The 21,694-nt window shown below is 26.3% G+C and overlaps 1 protein-coding gene across 2 annotated transcripts in view; it reads right to left on the bottom strand.

Annotated features, from left to right (window-relative positions):
• LOC135922671 (phosphoacetylglucosamine mutase-like) overlaps positions 1–21,140 on the bottom strand; it is a 121,697-nt gene extending 100,557 nt beyond the window's left edge. Inside the window, exons 1-2 of one of the 2 annotated variants that reach the window (XM_065457103.1) lie at positions 21,003–21,140; positions 11,681–11,751 (exon numbers count right to left, since the gene is read on the bottom strand). In XM_065457103.1, coding sequence (XP_065313175.1) covers positions 11,681–11,751; positions 21,003–21,115 — 184 coding nt within the window. In that variant the 5' untranslated portion in view covers positions 21,116–21,140. The remainder of the gene's footprint in view (positions 1–11,680; positions 11,752–21,002) is intronic. The other variant, XM_065457104.1, reaches the window with a different exon arrangement.
• Positions 21,141–21,694: the final 554 nt, after the last annotated feature.

Genomic DNA, 21,694 nt, shown 5'->3' on the forward strand with positions numbered 1-21,694 from the left:
AAGTAAGTTTGGCAGAGAACTAAGATAGCATCCCTATCAGCCTCACAGTTTAATTAGACATGTCAAAGGTTCACAATCAATGATGAAGTTAAACATTTAGATATAATTATGAATAATTCTAACGCGAGTCTCGACGCGTGATACCCAATTTTTAAGCATTATTGAATGTCTCTTTATATTAGAATTCCGGCGCCTTAGATCTTTCCCCGTTATTAATATTTTTGTTAAAAATTTCTATTACCGAGATTGGAAATGCAACTTTTTAAGGTTTTTCAATTAAAGAGTGCTTCGGGGAAGATGGGAGACCTAACCAATTATTCCGGAGAAGTTGGAAACAAAATAGAGAAAGAAACCTGCGGAACGACGATTTTCAATACCAAACTATGGTAAGATAGGTAAAATTGGGAAATGTCGAAGTTTTCGGATGACAAAAGACAGGAATGGTATGAGCTAAGGGAGAATCGTAGTTTGTTTAAAAAAAGAGAAGAAAATAAAATGTAACACATGAGGTTCTTCGTGCAATCTCTATTAAAAGTGAAAATGATAAAAGAATTAAGAGACAAATTTGGTGTGAAAGCAAATAATTATTGTTATTATTGAAAAAGTAAAAAGTTATTAAAAAAAAATATTTTATATAGGAAATAGTTAATAGAAAATAAAGAAAATAGTGTTTAATAAAATGTTAAACATGTTCATTAAATTGTTGAGAAAGAGGGGTAAATTAATAAAAGAAGTGATGGGGTATATGTGGAGATAAAATTTAAATAAATTGTTGGTAATAAAGAAAAAATTTTGTTTATATATGTGAGGATAAAATGTAAATAAATTGTTGGTGATAAGGAAAAATTTTTGTTTGTGTAGTTAAATAAAAAAAATTTTTTCGTTTGATAGATACTCATTATTAAAAAAGCAACTGAGGTCATGTTATCAACAAAGACAAGTGTAGACCACAATTTCAATTCTCGTTGATTTGTTATTCTTGTGGGATCGAAGGGCATAAAGTAACGCATTGCCCAAACAATTTATATGTCAGATCTAATATTACAGCTCATTCTAAATAAGTGATGTCAAATGCGCCAAGAAATTACTCTGTGAACCCAATGAAGGCTTCGGATATTCCTCCTCAAGGTGGGATGATCAAAAGACTACTCGTGGATAATAACAAAGATTTCAATGTTAGAAAGACGGCGACGAGGAAGATATATACTCAAAAATTCAGGAGACCCATAATGCGCAAGAATAATATGGTGACTGAAGAAGTACAAGAAAATTTTGCAGAGTTGGTTTTAAATGAAGTGAATAATAAATATATTTTTTTGTATAAATAGTGTTTTATATTAGTGTTGTAAACGAACGCGTTCGTGAACGAAGTTCGTTTTTTTAAAAAAAATGATGAAAGACGTTCCTTTTATTTTTGACGAACTTTGAACGTGAACGGGTTCCTTTTTTATGACGAACGCGTTCGAATTTAACGTTCGTTCAATTTTAAAAATATTTTTATTTTTATTTATTTGAAAAATTTAATATTTCCGAATTTTTTAAAAAAATGTATTATTTATATTTTTTAATCGGCTTTCCTTTTCACATTTCAATTTTTTTAACACATAGTTTATTAATTTGAATATTGTTTGTATTTTAATTTAATAGATTAGCATAAGCATGGATATTATTATTTAATCCTCATCATCTGATTCTGAAAATCCAAAATCAGATGAATTATCATTACTATGGCCAAATATGATAAATGTTTTACATTAACATCCTATATTGAAGGAACTAATCCAATGCTTACCAAGTGTAAAATGTTTCCAAAAGTATTATATTGTCAAAATCTTCAGGTTCCAATTTAAAACGACATTTGATTTTAATATTAATTATGATTTTATATTATAATTAAGTTAAATCATTAAATTTGAAAAATAATGCATTTGGGATATTTGACCCCATAATAACGATAGTTATTTTATAATTAAAAAAATTAGTGGCCTCAAATATGGTCAATCATTGATAGACGCCGTATTAAATGGGATTAATAAAAGGTATTAAACCTATCACTCTCAATTATTACATATATTTTATTTTTTTAAAGATTTGAACATATATATAAGGATCAATATGTTCTTTCTGCAATTATACATCCAGCATTCAAACTTCAATGGCCATTGATAAAACTTCCACAGAACGAACCTATTAAAAATAAACTTATAGCGTTATTGAAAAAAATGCTTTGAAAACCCTAAAGAACTGTTAATTTCGAGATATCCTTTTTATTTGTCGAGAGTAGAGAATGGATTGGAGGAGGATAACTTATCTCAATTCTTTGCAAATAACAAAACAATATGTTTTTAATTAATTCTCCACGTTAAAAGAGCTGTTTATTAAGTATAATACCGCAATCCCCTCATCTGCCCCTGTAGAGCGCATTTTTAGTATAGCTAATGCCGTATTAACTGCCAAGTGTTCCTGTCTATCAGATAAATATTTTGAAAACAATTATTAAAATTAAGAAAAATTTTTTATAAATAAAAATATCTTTTTATTCGCTATATTATATTATATTTTATTTATAATTATATTATCAAAATAAAACTATATTATTTTTTAAAATGGCTAAAATATATTGTATTAAAAAATATAAGTTTTCGATTTTTTTTAGGAATGTTTGTCTTATATTTAGTATGATAGTTTTTTTTGTATATATTTAATGTATATATATTTGTAGTTGCCAAGAGTACCTCTGAAAAATAAGGGAGGTGTGTTCTAGGTATTGATTTTCGCATTGTATTTTTAATATATTTTTGATTAAAGAAAATCGATTTTGTAAAATGATATTAATTATTTTAAGTTTTTGTTTTTAGTGATAATAATAAAATTGGTGTTGATAATTAATTTGTGTTAAAGACAATCACAATCGTATAAAAACAAAAACTTAAAATAATTAATATCATTTTATAAAATCGATTTTCTTTAATACAAAATAATAATCAAGAATAATAAACAAAATATGGTATGCATACCAAATCGATAACTTTTCGGCCCGACCTTTTTAATTTCGATAAAATTTTGTATGCTGAGAGAATATCATTTGAAAGCATCGAATCCATAGCTTCCTAGTACTCATAGTTACAGAGATATCAATGGTCAAAAGTGCCAAAAATGGCCTTTTTCGAAAAATACGATTTTTTGAAATTGAGATAAGTTAAAAAATAATGATTTAAAAACAATAAGTTATATGTCATTTTGTAACTATATTAAAGGCCTTTTATTAAATATTAAGGATTTTTTTGAAATAATATTGTTGCGGTTTTTATTTACGTTATAAATTTTAAACACGAAAACTCCAGGTGTTTCGCTTTCCAAAATTTTTTGAATTTAATATTTTTTTATTCTTTAACCTTATATCTATTCAAAAAAAAATTTAACTTGGGACAGCCATGGGTTAATTATTACGATTTAAAAAATCAAAAAATAAATATTTTTTTAAAAAATAGATGGCGTTCCTTTATAAAATAACGTGTTTTGTTATAATTATTATTTTTAACCTTTTTTTCATTTTTAAACATGAATAATAAGATTTTCCAGCATTAATATCAGGAAAAAATATTATATAGATCGTTTGATAGGTTTACTTATTATTATTGCTATATTGATAACTTGTAAAAATTAGTTTTTATAATAAATGATTAAATTTCCAAAAAAGATAGTTAAAATTCCGATATCTCCTATAAGAAAATATAATAATTAATTGTTGAAAGATAAAAGCAAGTTTTCATGCACCTGCCCTAAAATTAATTAATTTTTATTTTACAAATATTTTGATATTAATTATTTTTCTTCTTAAAATTATTTATAATGTATATATATAAATGCGTAAATCCTTTTAAAGAATCTAAACACTTTAATTATAAAAAGAACCTGCGTAAAGTCATGACGTGGATGACACAATATCCAAACATTGAGGCGAAACACTATATTTGTGATAAATGTCGTAAACAGTTATGACAAAAAAATATTGAAAATATAAATTCTGATAGTGAATATGTAAATAACAGCACAGCATCAACATCAATAGATAAAATCAATATAACTTTAAATGATATTGGAATATCTCTTATTAAGAAAAAAAACTAACCAAAAAAAATTATCCAAAAAAAGGTAGCAAAAATATCAAAAGATATAATAATTAACAATCCAGAATCGGATACAAAAGATAATAATAATATACTCAATAACATGAAATTACAATATCCTAATTTATCTAATAATAAAAAATATCAATTGCTGACCATACTGCCTCCTAATTGGAGCGCAAATAAAATAAAAAGACATTCAACGCTACATATCATATGGCATATAATTCCAAAATTATTTCAGAAGAAAAGGGGATTCTTTCAACTCCAAATCGAAAGCCTGCAAAATATCTCAATCGAAAAACAGTTGATATTGTTAAAAAAAAATTTTGCAGTGATGAAGTTAGGGTATTACCAGGAAAAAAAGATTGAATATCTATCATTGAAAAGGGGGAACGAGTGAACGCTCAAAAAAGGTTAGTTCTTAATAATTTGAAAAAATTATATAATCATTTTAAGGCGAGTAATTCAAACTTAAAAATTGGATTTTCGAAATTTGCTAGCTTAAGACCAAAAAATTGTATATTAGCAAGGGCTAGCGGAACACATAGTGTATGCGTTTGTAGCATACACCAGAATATTAAACTTATGATTTTAGGCTGTGAATTAGCAACATTGACTAAAAATGGTGAGGATACATTAACAATTTATAGAGATGCTATAGGCAGAATGATTTGCAATCCCCCGTTACCCACCTGTTAATTTGGTGACTGCAACGAATGTCCTGGTTCGGCACTCTTAAAAAAACGCATCATAAATTATTTATAAAAAATGATATAGCTCTTGTTACGTTTAAACAGTGGGTTTCGGTAGATAGAACAACTCTGGAGACTATTTCTCAATCTTCAGACGAATTTATTAATTATTTTTGCGATAAAATGAATATTCTCATACGCCATTCATTTATTTGTGAACAACAAAGTTCATTTCACATTAAAAATAGTTTAGAAAATAATCACTATCTAATTATTTGCGACTTTTCAGAAAATTATTCCTTTTTTGTCCAAGACGAAGTTCAGGGTTATCATTGGACAACTTCGCAAGTTACGTTGCATCCATTCTCAATTTATTATAAAATAGGAGATCAAATAAACAATCTAAGTTTTGTGGTAATATCGGAATCCTTAATTCATAATACTGTTTCATTTTCATTTATTCCAATCGCATTTGATTCATTTTTTAAAAAACAAATCCGACACACCAGAAAAAATTCACTACTTTTCTGATGGTTCAGCAGCGCAATATAAAAATAGGAAAAACTTCATCAATGTGCTACCATGAAATCGATTTTGGTGTTCAAGCAAAATGGCATTTTTTTTCTACGGCACATGGTAAAAGTCGGCATAGGCGGCACAGTAAAATGGTTAGTTGCCAAGGCAACAAAGACCTTATACTGATCAAATAATAACACCTTTACAATTTTATAAATATGCGGAAGAGCATATAAAAGGTATAAATTTTTCTTATGCCACTATACCAGAGTATGAGGAAGAAGAGATAAGGCTAAATGAGAGATTTAGTAAATCTATCTTAATACCCGGGACACAAAAAATTCATGCAGTGTTTCCGATTGGCTTAACTAACTCAACACTAAACTATATTCTAATTCGCAGACATTTATTGTGGAGAATATAGTATATCCACGTGAGGATCCTTTGATTGAGGATCTGTTAATCAATGAGATTAGAGGATATGTAACATGTGCATGAAAACGATTGGTGGTTAGGATTTGTACAAGAAGTGAATGTAATTAGAGAAGGACCAGCAAACTCTTTTGTTTATCCAGCTGCACAAGATATCCTTTTCATACCAAAAAATAATTTAACAATAGTTAGCCAATAAACCTGTGCGTACATATAATTTATCGCAAAACAAAATTATCATGGCGTCAAAAAAACCAAATTTAATGAAAACCCGAAAATAGGTAATATCTTTCATGAATTTTAATTTATCTATTATATCTTCAAAATTTATAAAATAATTTTTCGAAAATTAAAATTTTTTATAAAAAAAAATGATTATAACCGCAGCTAAATAATCTCATTTCATGATATTAATGCTGGAAAATCTTATTATTTATGTTTAAAAATGAAAAAAAAGTTTAAAAAAATAATAATTATAACAAAACATGTTATTTTATAAAGAAAAAAATATTTATCTTTTGATTTTTTAAATCGTAATAACTATAAAACCCATGGCTGTCCCAAGTTTAAATTTTTTTATGAATAGATATAAGGTTAGAGAATAAGAAAATATTAAATTCAAAAAAAATTTTTAAAGCGAAACACCTGGAATTTTTATGTTTAAAATTTATAACCTAAATAAAAACCGTAACAATATTATTTCAAAAAAATCCTTAATATTTAATAAAAGGCCTTTAATAGAGTTACAAAATGACATATAACTTATATTTTTAAAATCATTATTTTTTAACTTATCTCAATTTCAAAAAATCGTATTTTTCAAAAAAAGGTCATTTTTGGCACTTTTGGCCATTGATTTCTCAGGAACTATGAGTACTAGGAGGCTAAAATTTTGGATTCGATGCTTTCAAATGATATTCTCTCAGCATACAAAATTTTGTCGAAATTAAAAAGGTTGGGCCGAAAAGTTATCGATTTGGTATGGAATTACCACCCAATAATATTAAAAATATAACGCGAAAATCAATACCTAGAACATAAAGTGCACGTTTAAAAAAAAGAATATACTATAAGAGGAACCCATATTCGATCGATGGAGGCTCAAGGAAGATTACATGGTAAGCGTTAGTTGGAGGAAGTGCTGAGCCAATAGTTTAGCTGTAGTTATGACTGTAGAATATAAATATCAGCCTTTACGCTAAAGTTATAGAATCAGTGATGCAGCCTATACTGTTTTTAGTGAATTAAAGGCATTGGCGCTTTTATAAAGACACGGCATAAATTAAATATAGCGGTGAGTTGCAAAGACTATGTCCATAATATTAAGATCTATTGAGAATTCTGGAGGTGGTCATATTAGAGACAAGATGTTGATGTATACTATTTCTTTATCAGGTTTGTTCTTTGAAAAATTTGTTGGGGGGGGGCAGAATTTAGCAATGCGTGGATCTAAATGTTATTTATAAGGTAATTGATGTTTTTAATAACATTAGCATATAGTTGGGTTGACAAAGATCGTAATATTTTTATAGAAAATCAAAAAATCGATTTTTCTAAGATTGTAAAAAATTTTTTTTAAATTTTATCTTGCAAGTAAAGGATTAATGCTCAAGGGAACAAGTCAGGAAATTGTTGAAAATTAAATAATGATTTTGATATTTTTTCAATTAAAGAGCCGATGATATATATAATATACAGTAATTTTTTAAAAAATTTAACTACCAATATCGGTGTTTAAAAAAGGTCAGCTGAGATTGCTAAATAAATTTATTGTAGAATTTTCTGATTCAAATAAAAATACCAAATGAAAATTAATTCTTTCAAACTAACATTAGCTACTGCTATTTTTCAACTGGTTAAGAATTAGCCCATTTTAAAACTTCCAATTGTTGGTAGAATTTGAAAAAGTTTTTCACCACCTTACATGCTAATAAAAATAAGTAGTAATCAACTTCCATCCTTTAACGATACAATCAAGCTTTAACTCCTGTACACTTCTTATCCATACCTTTTAAACCTAAAATATTTAAATTTAACAATCAATGAAATGTAAACGACAATGGAATACGGGGGGCTTCTGAATTCAAACATTGACATTTTATTTTGGTAAAGTTTCAAGCAAGATCAGGCCATTTACTGATATTATGTTTTCAGAAAATATATTAGATAAAGTAGACCTAATTGAATGGTGGGTGGTCGATGTAGGATGTAAATATTAAAAATAATAATAACTATTTACTACATCTTCACCACCCACTTCAGTCGAGAGATTATTCTTATAGTTTGGAGTTGTTCGCTTGCAGCTTAGGAAATTTAGGAACAGAAAAGGGAGAAAAATTAGTTTTTTTTATTTAAACAATTTCTAATACCAATGTCGGCGATATAGATATTACTTGTGATTTTTAATATATGTTATTTCTTAATTTTACAAACTAATTGATTATTTTTTTTATTATAAAGAAATAAATTTTTTTTTTAGATATGTGTAGATTTTTGATATAGGTTTCTTCGTCATTTAGAATATTAAATAATTTTTCACTATTGCCGTTAGAATCAGCAGCTATTTTTCTACTATGTCAAAAATTGAAATAGCAAATAAACTTTTTTGTCTAACAAGTGGTGAATGCTGGTGCAATTTGGTTATTTAATTTAGATTTTGCTTAATAAGTCCTTATCTTTCATTATTTTAAATTTTATCAATTGATTTTAAAAAATCGGGGTGATTTAAATAGGCCAAACCTAGTATATAGGTATAAAAATAAAATTGGCAGGAATGAGGATAGACAATGGCAATGCCATGAAGATTTACATAAAAATCGTAATATCAAAAATCTCTAAAAGAGAATATGACTATCAATAAAAATTTTGTTCACCTTCCATAGTGTTGTGAAGGTTACTTTTCGTTAGTTACAATTTACATCATTAAAAAGTACTTGTTACATTTATCAAAAATAAACGAATTTGAATAACTTGTAAAAAAATTCAAGTCTAGTTACCTTTCATTTTTTTAAGTTAAAAGTTGCATTAAAAACCCTTAAGGGTAACTAGTTAGATATTTTTACCTAAAAATTGGCAAGCTAAGACTAACTTGTTATATAGTTGGGTAATGGCTTAATGTCGGCTAATTCGACTCAATCTTCAGGCGCCTACCGGAGAAAACTGTTAACAATAACTATGTTGTATTCCATATTAAATCAACCAAAAAAAGTCGATTCTCAACCCGACCCCCTTCGATTTTTTAAAAAATTTGTATGTTGGTAGTATATACACTAACTAATAAAAATGTAAAATTTTACTTTTCAAATCGGCTTACTTCATGAGATATGGGCATCTTTAGAAACGCGAAAATTCCAAAATACAGTATATTTAATGTTAAATATCTCAAAAAGTAATTAAGCTGAAGGCATGATTTAAATTTTATTAAATAGCTCTAGAATAGCCCTTTAATATGATATAAAAATTATTTTATTAATAAAAATTACCAAAAACCGGAAATAGCTATAAAATAAAAATTGCTCTTTTTTTCTTTATAATTTTTTTTACAAATAGACATTATACTTCTTAATATTTGTACAAAATTTTAGATTGGGACCATTACTGGGCCAATAGTTATTACGCTTTAAATATAAATAGTATGGCTTAAATCCTATATTATACCAAATATATAGTAATTTACGAAACAAATAAAAAGAAAATTCCTTTATGATCGGGCCGATTATATTTTTTTTATAAATGTTTCGGGCTGTGAGCCCACTAGTAAACATTATGTCATATTTAACATATAAGTTTAGCGATTTTATTTTAGAGAGAATATAATTGTAAAAATATTTATAACTATTTAGCTAATTATTTATATTACTATCAAATGGCTTGGTTCCTTTTTCCATTAACTTTCATTGATATAAAATTATTCATACCTGGCATAAGTCTGCTGTTTTCGTCAGAATTATAAAATTCTATTACTTTATTTGCAATGTCATCCGGAATTATTCTACTTGGTTTTATGATATTTGGGTTTGACAAAACACCCTTTTCTTCAACTAATTGTTTAGCTGTCCGGGCCATAAAATTTGTGGTTGAAAATTCCTTTTCAATTTTATCAAGAGTCCAAGATTTTGGTAAAACTGTTAAAATTTGTATTTTTTTCATTGCGAGAACTTGTAGCAAATTTTTCTTTCAGTTGATTTATGATTTCGGCTTCATCTTTTTTTGCTTGATCCTCTAGATTTATTTTAAACTTTTTTAATTTTTCCCTGAATTTTCAAAAATTTATTTACAGAATATTTTTTCTTTTTAATAGGTGTCTCCCCTAAAAATGCAAAGTTTCATTTAGAGTTGAAATTGAAGTATTAAAATCTGTATAAGAGTCGGGATTATTGCATGGTTGATCAGGTTCAGAATCGCTAAATGTTTCATTACTAGTTGAGGTAGAAGGTAAGTTAGAAATAGAAGGTAATGTGATCGGGATCGTAGAAGTAAAAGGTGAGATCAGATTTGTTGAATATTTTTTTAATTTTTTCCGGCAAGAGCTACAAATTTTTTGATTAATTGATAAGCTAGAATTCACTTCTATCATCCATTGTAAAACATTTCTAAGATCGTAACGTACTGAATGAGATTTTATTCTAAAGGGATTACAGCACTTTACTGGAATAGAAATAACTTTTCTAGACATTTAAATTTTTTTGGTAAGGAATAAAAGATAGCTATTAATTTTATATAATTATTTTAAATTAAAAATAAATTGGACAATGAATACCGATAATTTAATTTTCTTAGAAAAATGGCTTTATAAAATTAATCAATAAAAATGACGGCTGTTGCTGTTGGAATTGAATTTGATTTTTATGATAATTATTTTATTTGATAATTAATTATGTAGAAAATAATCTTTATGAAAATATATTTCTGACGATCACAAAGATAATTTTTTATCCGGTAAAGAAAATAATCTACATAATTCACTCATAGAATTGCCAGGTCAAAAATCTATAATTTAAGGAAATTTTTTTTTTGGGGGGGGGGCGAATATAAATCTTAAGATGGGGTTCGGATTTCAGTTTTAATACTATTATTCACAAATATTATCACTTTTGTTAAAAAAATAATTACTCATTTCGTATAATATAGAATTTAAGCCATACTATTTATATTTAAAGCGTAATAACTATTGGCCCAGTAATGGTCCCAATCTAGGATTTTGTACAAATATTAAGATATATGTCTATTTGTTAAAAAAATTTAAAAGAAAAAAAAGGGCAATTTTTATTTTATAACCATTTCCGGTTTTCTATTTCCAGTTTTTGGTAATAAAATTATTTTTAATATAATAAATTTTATATCATATTAAAGGGCTATTCTAGAGTTATTTAATAAAGTTTAAATTATACCTTTAGCTTAATTACTTTTTGAGATATTTAAAATTAAATATGGTGTATTTTGAATTTTTCGCGTTTCTAAAGATGGCCATATCTCATGAAGTAAGCTGAGTTGAGAATTAAAATTTTATATTATTGCTAGTTAGTGTATATACTACCATCATGCAAATTTTAAAAAAAATCGAAGAGGGTCGGGTTGAATCTTCAGTTGATTTGATATGGAATACAACATAACTATAAGGCGTTTTAATTTATATTAGTTCCTTACAAATTTTAGCGGCTATCTTTCTATAAAAAATCCCGAGGTCAAAGTGATAAATTTCGGCTAAAAACTTGGTTTAGCTTAAACGGCTAAAAATATAGATTACCCAACTATACTTGTTTATAAGTGACTACTAATTATCTATTAATGCTAAATTTAAATTCCAGCTCATATAAAAAAGTAGCTTAGTTAGTTTAACAACCTAATCAAGATAAATTGGTTTATGAACTACTCTATTTCAGTATTATTTTATTAAATTAATTTTACTTTTAGTGTAGTTAGCATAGAGTACAGCTAAAATACCCATTCGGAACATTACGTGGTCCAATTGATTGGCACTTGAAAAAAATTTCGAATAAAAATTACAAGATAAGATAAAAAAAATAAATAACTCCTGTAATATTTATAATTGTGAATAACAGGCATCCTGATGTATATAAGATTTTGACATATTATGATTAAGATTCTAGAAATTCCAAGTGTTTTTAGCAACGATATAATATGAACAAATTAAGTAAAAATATATTTGGGTAAATTGTATCATATCCATCTTCATTGGTTACTTTTTGTGGAAATGGCAAAATAAGATGCAAGATTTTGAGAGCCTAAAATTTGGGATCCATACCAAAACTGAGCTATTAAACCGGTATTAACCGTTTTACCTAAACTGACACATTAAAAGTTTAATCATCTAAGCCTCTAAAAATGTATCGGGTAGAACCTCTTGATATCCTGACCCTTTTTAAAGATTATTAAAAATAAATTTTGATTGATAAGTAAGAGCAACTGTTCTTTTTAGATATTTTTGTATATTTCTATATGATGGTTGCAGAGTTGGGCATTAGTGTTAATAAACGGCTCATTTTGAGCTGATTTTTTAAAACGGCTAACTCAATATTTTAACCAGAAAAATATTGCCTAAGGTTCGAGATTTCGATAATATATGTCTAAACCTTTGTTCCTTCTATGAGCAAAATCTTCAGGTTTGCGTAATATTTTTCTGGATGAAATAATGAGATATCCGTTTTTTTAAATCGGCTCAAAAAGAGTCGTTTAACAACACTATCGGGCAGTACCGTGAATACTTGTATCTAAGAGATCCTTTTGTGTACTCAGTATCTTATTAACATTTTTAATAAGATAATAGTATCTGTATCTAAGATCCTTTATTTTGAAAAGTATCTTGTATCTTTTTCAATAATAATTTCTGAATAAAATAATATACAAAAAAATTGGAAGGAAACAATGATTTTATTTCGTTTTTTTTCTCTTTTTATATCTATATATATTGATTAATAATATAATTAATTTACAAACATATGACATAAAAAATTTATAATTAATCCGTTTTATTTCTTTAAAAAAAATAATAATAATTTATTAAAAGAATAATTGTGCAAATAATCAAAAAAAATATTCATCAACAAAAATGAATGAATTCACAATTTAACATTTTTTAAAAAAACGACCCACATAACAGTTTTGGTACAATGTTAAGTACGCAGAAACGGCAAAGGTCTAATGATAAATTATTTGAAAAATTCGATTATCTAATATACTGAATTTATTTTAAATATTCTTTTGCAAATTAATATTTCAAATCCCATTAAAAATACTAGTTTCTCTTATAAATCTATGCTAAGAATGGGCTAATACCAACAATAAAATACCTGATTATTATAATTAACTCATCATTAAATGTTTTATTAATTATTGCAAATATTCATTCTTATTATATGTGTTTTATGTTTCACAAATAATTATTAAAAACTGTATTTTATAAAATATTCTAATTTAATTGGTAATGATAATTTAAAAGTATCTCGATATTTTGAAAAAGATACTAATATCAGTATCTAAGATTCCTTTTTTCACAAAGAATCTGTTTAGATTCTTTTTCTGGAAGACCTGACCAACTCTGGATGGTTACCAGTAGGGCTGTGCCGATCCACATATTTTTCACCGATCCGATATTTTCCAATATTGGTTCGAACCCGATCCGATATTTATCTTGATTTTTTACCATCCCCCTTTGTAATTAAGAAATCAATATTTCTTATGCAAAAAATCGAATTATGCATTTAACTTTATTTTTTTATTTCTACAATAATTAAAAAAAGTTTAAAGATATTGATAGTATTAAATGAATTTTTCTCTATTCCTCCCCGTTAGAATTCCGCAGAAAACGCATTTTGCAAAATTATCTATGTCTTTTGCAAAATATTTCCATAATTAAGATACCATATTTAAAAAAATTCTTTTATTTAAAATATAAATAATAAAATTGGCGTTATTATTTAAAAAGATTTAAAATAAATAAAACTGGTGTTCTTTTTATTTTTATAAAAATTTTAAAATACTATAAATCTATTTTAAAAAATAAATAAAATTTAAAAAGTGTTGTGCATTTGCATTGTTTAAAAAAAAAATATTTAGAAAAAAAATTATTAATGTAAAATAAATATACATAAAATAACAAAAAAAAAGAAAAGTAAAGTAAAAAGATCGGATCGGTTTTTACAGGCATCGGCCTGATCCGATATTTTTGGAAAACGCTAAATATCGGTGCCGATCGGTCCTTTAATATCGTCACAGTCCTAATTGCCAGTTACTCAAATTAGTGGATAGAGGTATTCTCACTCATAGAGGTTATTCTTTTAACTAATATATGATGAAATTAATTCCATATCAAGAAAAAGTCGATTTTCAACCCGACCCCCTTCAATTTTTTTTAAATTTTGTATACTGGTAATATATACTATAACTAAGAAAAAAAATGAAATTTTACCTTCCAACACTGTTTACCCGCTAAGATATGGCCGTTTAAAGCGCGGAAAAATGGCACATTTTTGACAAAATGCACCTCATTTATTTTCAAATATCTCGAAAAATAATTATGTTAGAAAAATAATTAAAATTTTATTTTGTAGCTTAATAAAAGTTCTTTAAAATGATATAAAAATAAAAATGATAGACATTTTATTAATATCGAAAACCGGATGTGTAAAACCGGAAATTTTTCTGTAGATAGATACACTGCTTTATATTTGTACAAAATCCTAGACTGGGATGAACATGAGTTTAGGAGTTATCACTCTTTATATGGCTAAAATTGAACAAATTTAACATTAATATCATCATATTTTAATTTAATGAATAGTTATGAAATAATGTTAATTTAAAATTTATGTCTAAATGATAGGCCCTTACTTTTTTTATCTTTATAAAAAAAATTTGAGAAGTGGCTGGGATAATGAGCTGTTTAGAACTTTAGTTAAATTTTATCTCGAAATTAAAATTACTTGACAAAATAATTTTAAATATTTTATTTAGCATAAAATAATCTACCAAAATTGAAATTCAACAATAAATTTTCCCCCATATATTCAAAATTAAAGAAAGGCTTAATATATTATTTGACGAGAATTATAGATTATAAAACATTCAAACAATGGATAGCAGTTGATCGAACTACCCTCGAAACACTGACAAAATCCGCTGACGAATTTGTATATTATTTAATTGAATAATTAAACAATTTAATTCCTCATTTGTTTATAGCTTCACGATAATAATTAATTCGAAACTTTTTAAAATTCAATTTAAATGTTGGTGAATTCTTAGTTCAGTAGCGTACGTAGGAATTTGGTGTGGGGGGGGGGGGATAATTACAATTTTTTTAAATAAAATTATTGTTATTTAAAAATATCAAGCATAAATTTATTAGGACTAATAACTATTTCTAATATACAAATTTAAATTAATATGAATTATAAAAAATTAAATATATAAACCGATATATAAAAATAAATTTGATTTAAAAAATATTAAACGAATATAACCGGCGGCATATAAATACTTTAAATAAATCTGAATTATAAAATATTAAGTGGATATAACCAGGATATGATGACTATAAAATAAATAATCCATAATAGAAATTTAAATTTTTTTGAGCTTTAAATGTTGGAAATATGAATAATTATATTTTTTATGTAAAAGAAAAATATATAAGACATTAAAAAATGATAGCACAAAAAATATTATAGAAACATTATATTTTTATTATGTAAAATCCAATCTTCGTTGGGAGGGAGCTAATTTTTCAATTATCTCATCCGTGTTTGGCGTCAAATGCCTATGAATATTCAAAAGGGCCAGACCATTCAACCTACTTTCAGAAGTTGTACTTAGGTACGTTTTTAATCTTCTTAAAGAAGAGAATGTTCTCTCATTAGTTGCAGTACTAATGGGAAGAGTTGCTAATATATATAATAATTTCAATATATTGGGAAAATATTCTAAAAGATGTTTGAAATGATGCAAAGCATCATAGCATTTTTTGGGACTATATCAACCATAGTTAATCTTTTATACCATAGTTGGCATTCAGCTAATAAAGCATCATGAGATACATTAATGTCTTCATGATAAAAATCTTCCAAATATTTTATTTTTTTTCTATCACCATCTGAATAAGGTTCAGAGGGCTTTTGCGGAAGTAATATCTGCAGATTGATAAGTGTTTCTTGATTAAAAACCTTTCATTTACTTGGGTTATAAATGTATCCAAAAGAGGTATAAAGACATTTATTTTATAATATTCTTCTATTGACCCTATATTAATATTTGGACGATAAGTTTGCCTTACTGTAAGTCGTGGGAGACAAATATTGAACTCGCATAGCTCTGCTTTTGATTCAACATTAACATATAAAATATAAAATTCCTCATCAACATTAGCTCTAATTTCATTGAGTTCTTTGTCTCTGCTATTCTCATCATCTCAATCAAATCAATATCAGGTTTTTGAAAAGTATTACATAAAATAGTTGTATAATTAAATAATTTATTAATACATTCTAATGCGAAAAAAAAATTTGGTATAAGTATTGAATCCAGTAACTTGCTTGCTTCTGAAGAAATATCTTTTTCAGACATTGTGATATTTCTATAAGAGCATTAATAATCGGCTCTTCTAACTCGATAAAAGCTGTTACTACTCGATGTCGAAGACTCCATCTTGTTGGACAAGCTTTTTGCAATTTTTTTCTCCTTGTTGGGCAAGGAGTTTCAGATATAATTCTGTTCAAAATATTTTGACGCTTGGGGTATCTAAACATCTCATAGATGCTAGATATTTTACCTGATATAAATATAAAATATTTAATTTAATAATTAAAAACCTAAGCAATTTGATATCAATGGTAAAGAACATGAATCCTATATTGCTAAGTTGAGCGAATGGGCAGCACAGTGGACATATATAGCTGTTGGGCATTTTTTTTAAATAAATGCCTGAAGCCCATTGAATTGTCCACTCATTGCACGTGCTCCATCATACCCTTGCCCACGTATCATATTTATATTTAGCTATATTTTTTAAAATAATTATATAATAAGATTTATTATTACTTTTAATTTTTTAAGATTCACAAATATTACATCAGCTAAAGCAGACCCAGTCATGCTTGAAACAGGAATAAATTGGAGAAACATTTCCTTGATAATGTTTTTATGAGTATCTACATATAGCGCACACAACAACATCTGCTCAATGCCAGCAATGTCCGTGGTCTCATCTGCCAAAATTGAGAAGCATGGGGCAGAATTGATTTCAACAATCAATTTTTCTAAAATGATATTGTTGCAAATATCAATTATCTCATTTTATATCCTAGGGCATTTTTATTGGTACTAATGAGGCTCTCCATTAATACAGGATCTCCTAATGCTTTAAATTTTAAAAGTCCACGGAAATTACCTTTGTTATCATTATTATTAAAATTTAAGCTTCCTGAATCCTTGTGGCCACGAAGTTCTAGGCCTTGCAAGCCACAATATAAAATAGCCTCAATAGTTAATTTTATCTTGCCTCTATTTTCTTTTGCAATTTTAACCCTATTTTTATCAATTATTATGAAATGGGAATCATATCCCCCTTTTGAATTGATTCTTTTGAGGAAATCATCAGTTCACAGCTTTTGCTTATTAAATTATCATACTATACTTTTTTGCTTTTTGGCATTATTTTCACCTTCAGCGTTTTTTAAAAAAAGTCTAATATCCATGACTAGAAATTTGAAAATTATAATACCGGGAAATTTAAAAATAATAGATAAATATTACGCCACAAAGAAAACTTGAAAATGAAATTAATTGATAAAGTAAATTAGTAAATGAAAAAGGTAATAATATAAAAATTTAAAAAGAAATAGATATGAATAATTATAATAAAATATAAAAAATAATATTTTGAAAAATATGTATGGCATCTGCATTTTGGCTTTGGGGGGGGGGGGGGGGGATTTGTCTCCCTGCCCCCCCCTTGCTGGGTACGCCAATGTCTTAGTTATTGCAGACTTTTCAGAAAACTATGCATTTGTAGTGCAGAACCATGCACAAGGATTCAGACCAATAATCAAGCCACTAATAACTCTTTTATAATTTATTACCGTGAGAACAACATAATAAAACATGTAAATTTATTGGTTATATCAGATTGTTTAAAGCACAACGCATGTGCATTTTATTTATTTTAAAAATTGATCGTATTCTTGAAGGAAAGATTTAATAGAGTGGTTAAATTTATTATTTTTCTGCTGGAGCAGTAACCAATATAAAAATAAAAGATTTCATTAATCTCTACAATCATGAAAATGATTTTGGGATAAAGGCTGAGTGACATTTTTTGAAACCGCACAAGGTAAAAGTCCATGCGACATTTTGGGGGCCGTTACTAAACGGTTAGCAGCTCGAGCAAGCTTTCAACGTCCATGAACATTACATATTGACAACAATAGATTTATTTAACTATGCAAGAAATAATATCTATGGGGTAAATTATATATTTGTGAGCAATAACGATATGAACATAGAAAGTCATCTTGAAAGCAGGTTTTTGAGAGCAAAGAGAATTTCTGGAACACAAAGTTCCAAGCTTTTATTCCACTGACGAAAACAGAAGTCATAATTTATTAAAATTTCTTGGATGATTATAATATATGATATATTTTAATTATAAATTTTTGATTGTATTATATGTAATGCAATTTGAGGCAAATAAAGTTATAAATATGTTTAGAATTATTTAGTCAAGTAACTTCAAGACAAAATTTAACTAAAGTGTTAAACAAAGCTCATTATTCCAGCCACTTCTCAAATTTTTGATAAAGATAAAAAAAAGTAAGGGCCTGTTATTTAGACATAATTTTTAAATTAACATTATTTCATAACTATTCATTAAATTAAAATATGATGAAATTAATGTTAAATTTGTTCAATTTTAGCCATATAAAAAGTGATAACTCCTAAACTCATGTTCATCCCAGTCTAGGATTTTGATATAAAGCAGTGTGATATCTATCTACAGAAAAAAAAATTTGAAAAAAATACCTTTTTTTTCTATGGCCATTTCCGGTTTTACACATCCGGTTTTTGAATTAACAAAATGTCTATCATTTTTATTTTTATGTCATTTTAAAGAACTTTTATTAAGCTACAAAATAAAATTTTAATTATTTTTCTAACATAATTATTTTTCAAGATATTTGAAAATAAATGAGGTGCATTTTGTCAAAAATGTACCATTTTTCCGCGCTTTAAACGGCCATATCTTAGCGGGCAAACAGTGTTGGAAGGTAAAATTTCATTTTTTTCTTAGTTATAGTATATACTACCAGTATACATTTAAGAAAAATTGAAGGGGGTCGTGTTGAAACCTTGGCTGATTTGATATGGAATTCACCATATATATATTCTGACAGCAGAAGAGAATCTTGAAAATATTTTAATTATATAAAGACTAACTCAATATTATGTTTTTAGGGAATGATGAAATTTTAAAAAAAATTGTGCTTCTCATTATATAATTCTGATGTTGTTATGCGAAAAGATTCTAACTGATTCAAATATTATTTATTACAAAGGGAAATTGAATATTTGTTATGGAAAATATGATCAACTGGCCAAAAGTAATGACAGAATTCAACCCACTTTAAATTTATGAAATAGCTGTGGTTTCCATGATTTTTTGGTAAATTCAAAACATGATACAAACCTAGTTAATAACATGTTAAATAATTCTAAACAACTCACCTTAATTTGGTAAGGTTTTATAGAATCTCTGGCATGCATGTTCCAATTTTATCCATATGTTTACTGCCATATGTAGTTAAACATGTATCTTTAGATTCTAAAATCTGTAAGGCCTAAATTTCTTGGCCTAAAACTTACCTTAATCTGAAATAAATTGGCTTTCAGTTATATTCCAATCAAATTTTAAAATGGTAAACTCAGACTTACACACTAATTAGCTTAATCTTGGGAAGCATACATAGGATGGAATGCCTTCAAGCTATTTCTATAATATAAGCATAATATTTGAGCCTTATCTATAATTTGGATCTGTATTTTGATCATTTTTTCATAAGCTTAGAAGCTTAATTAAATATATTTTGACATCTTGGATCAAGTAGATATAAATAATAGTAAAAAATTATTATAATGTTTAGCACATTTTTATTTTTTTTCTATCAATTTAAGCATACAAAAATATAAGTTATAAATAGGGTGAGTCTTGCATCACCTGGTAACCTATAGGTCTAAATAGTGTACAATTAAATTTTAAAAACTGGGCTAAAGAGAACATTTTAAATCAATATTAGTTTAATAGTGCTCAGCTTAAAAATGGGATCTATGCAGGTGATTGCTTTTTATTTATACTATTGTTAACAATGAAATGATCATCAATTTTATAATCCTTGAAATTTAAATTCTAAAATATGTAGATTTTTTCATGAGACCATAAGATCTGAATTAATAATTTTTTTATTTTTAAATATTGGCCTGTCTTATAATAACCAGCAATATTATTGTAGCATTCATATTTTTTTATATTATGAATATAAAACTTCATTAATGAGTTATAAAGTGGTCTTTACATTTATTTAGATTTGTTTAAAATATAGTTGTCAATGTTGATTCATGCATATTTTAAAGTTAGAAAATAAAGAAAAATATTTAAAATTATCATTGTAATATCATCAAGTCTTATAAGTTTTAAAGAATTTCTTTTAATCTAAACATTGTAAAATTAAGTAATTAAATTTTTTTAGCTGATTTATAAATTATTACAAGATTTAAATATTGGTTCTTTTTAAAAATTATAAGTTTTAGTTTCTAGCCCATTGTCAAGTTGTCTTTGTATAAAATTAGTGTTGTTTTAATTGATTTAAATAACATTTAATCTAGTGGGTAATCCCAAAAACATTTAACATCTATTTAACATAGCTTGTTATAATAGTATATATTATAAAGGTACATTGAAAAATTGAAATTCATTTATTAAACAAACAAACACATGTTAAATTATATTACATTATATTGTGTGATATTATACATTGATCTTTTTATATATGATGAAGAATAATTATTTATATGGTATATCTTATTCTTAGTAATTTTTAGATAAAATATTTAAATTTATACAATAATCCTTACAAAGATTTTTTTTAAGGTAAAGTATAAGAAATAATTTAAATAGGGGTACATTGGGAATAAAATATACAACATATATTTTTACAAATACTTGGTTCGAAATCCTGCAGTTCCATATAAAATGTCCTTTTTCCCGTATTTTGAAAATAACAAATTATAATGAAATATTTCATTAGTTCGAGTCTGATCAAGAATAGGACTCATTAAACAAATATATTACGAAATAATTAAGATATTGACAGCTATAAATTATAGTAATTTAACATTTTAAAAACATGTTAAAAAATATTATGTATTTTTAGATAATTATATACTATATATTTCTATTTATGGTTTAATCAATGTCTAATAAATTTTTTTAATATATATATTGTTTAAAATATAACTTAAGAGAAGTTTGGTATCCCTTCTTTATATTCAGGCACCTCACTTAAGAAGATTTTGGTTAGAGGTGGGCGCGGGCCTAATATTTCATTCACGGCCCTCCCGCTCACGGTGGCAATAAATAAAATTAACGCCCATTCACGCTTACCACTAAAAAATTTTCGACCCGACCCGCCCGCTCACGACAAGCAATATTTTGATTCATCGTCACGCCCGAAAATTCACGGTGTTTTTAAATTTTTCAAAACTTTTGCTATAATTTTACACTTTTTTGAATTCATTCTATTTATTTCTCTAATTTCATAATCCATATTAATAACAAAAAATAAATATAATTTATAAATTGAAATTTATTTAGAAAAAGAAGAATGTCCATTTTTATTTCAATTGTATACGCCT

Source organism: Gordionus sp. m RMFG-2023, chromosome 1, assembly GCF_954871325.1.
Source record: "Gordionus sp. m RMFG-2023 chromosome 1, tfGorSpeb1-WG-v2, whole genome shotgun sequence".
Taxonomy (NCBI): Eukaryota; Metazoa; Nematomorpha; class Gordioida; order Chordodea; family Parachordodidae; genus Gordionus; species Gordionus sp. m RMFG-2023.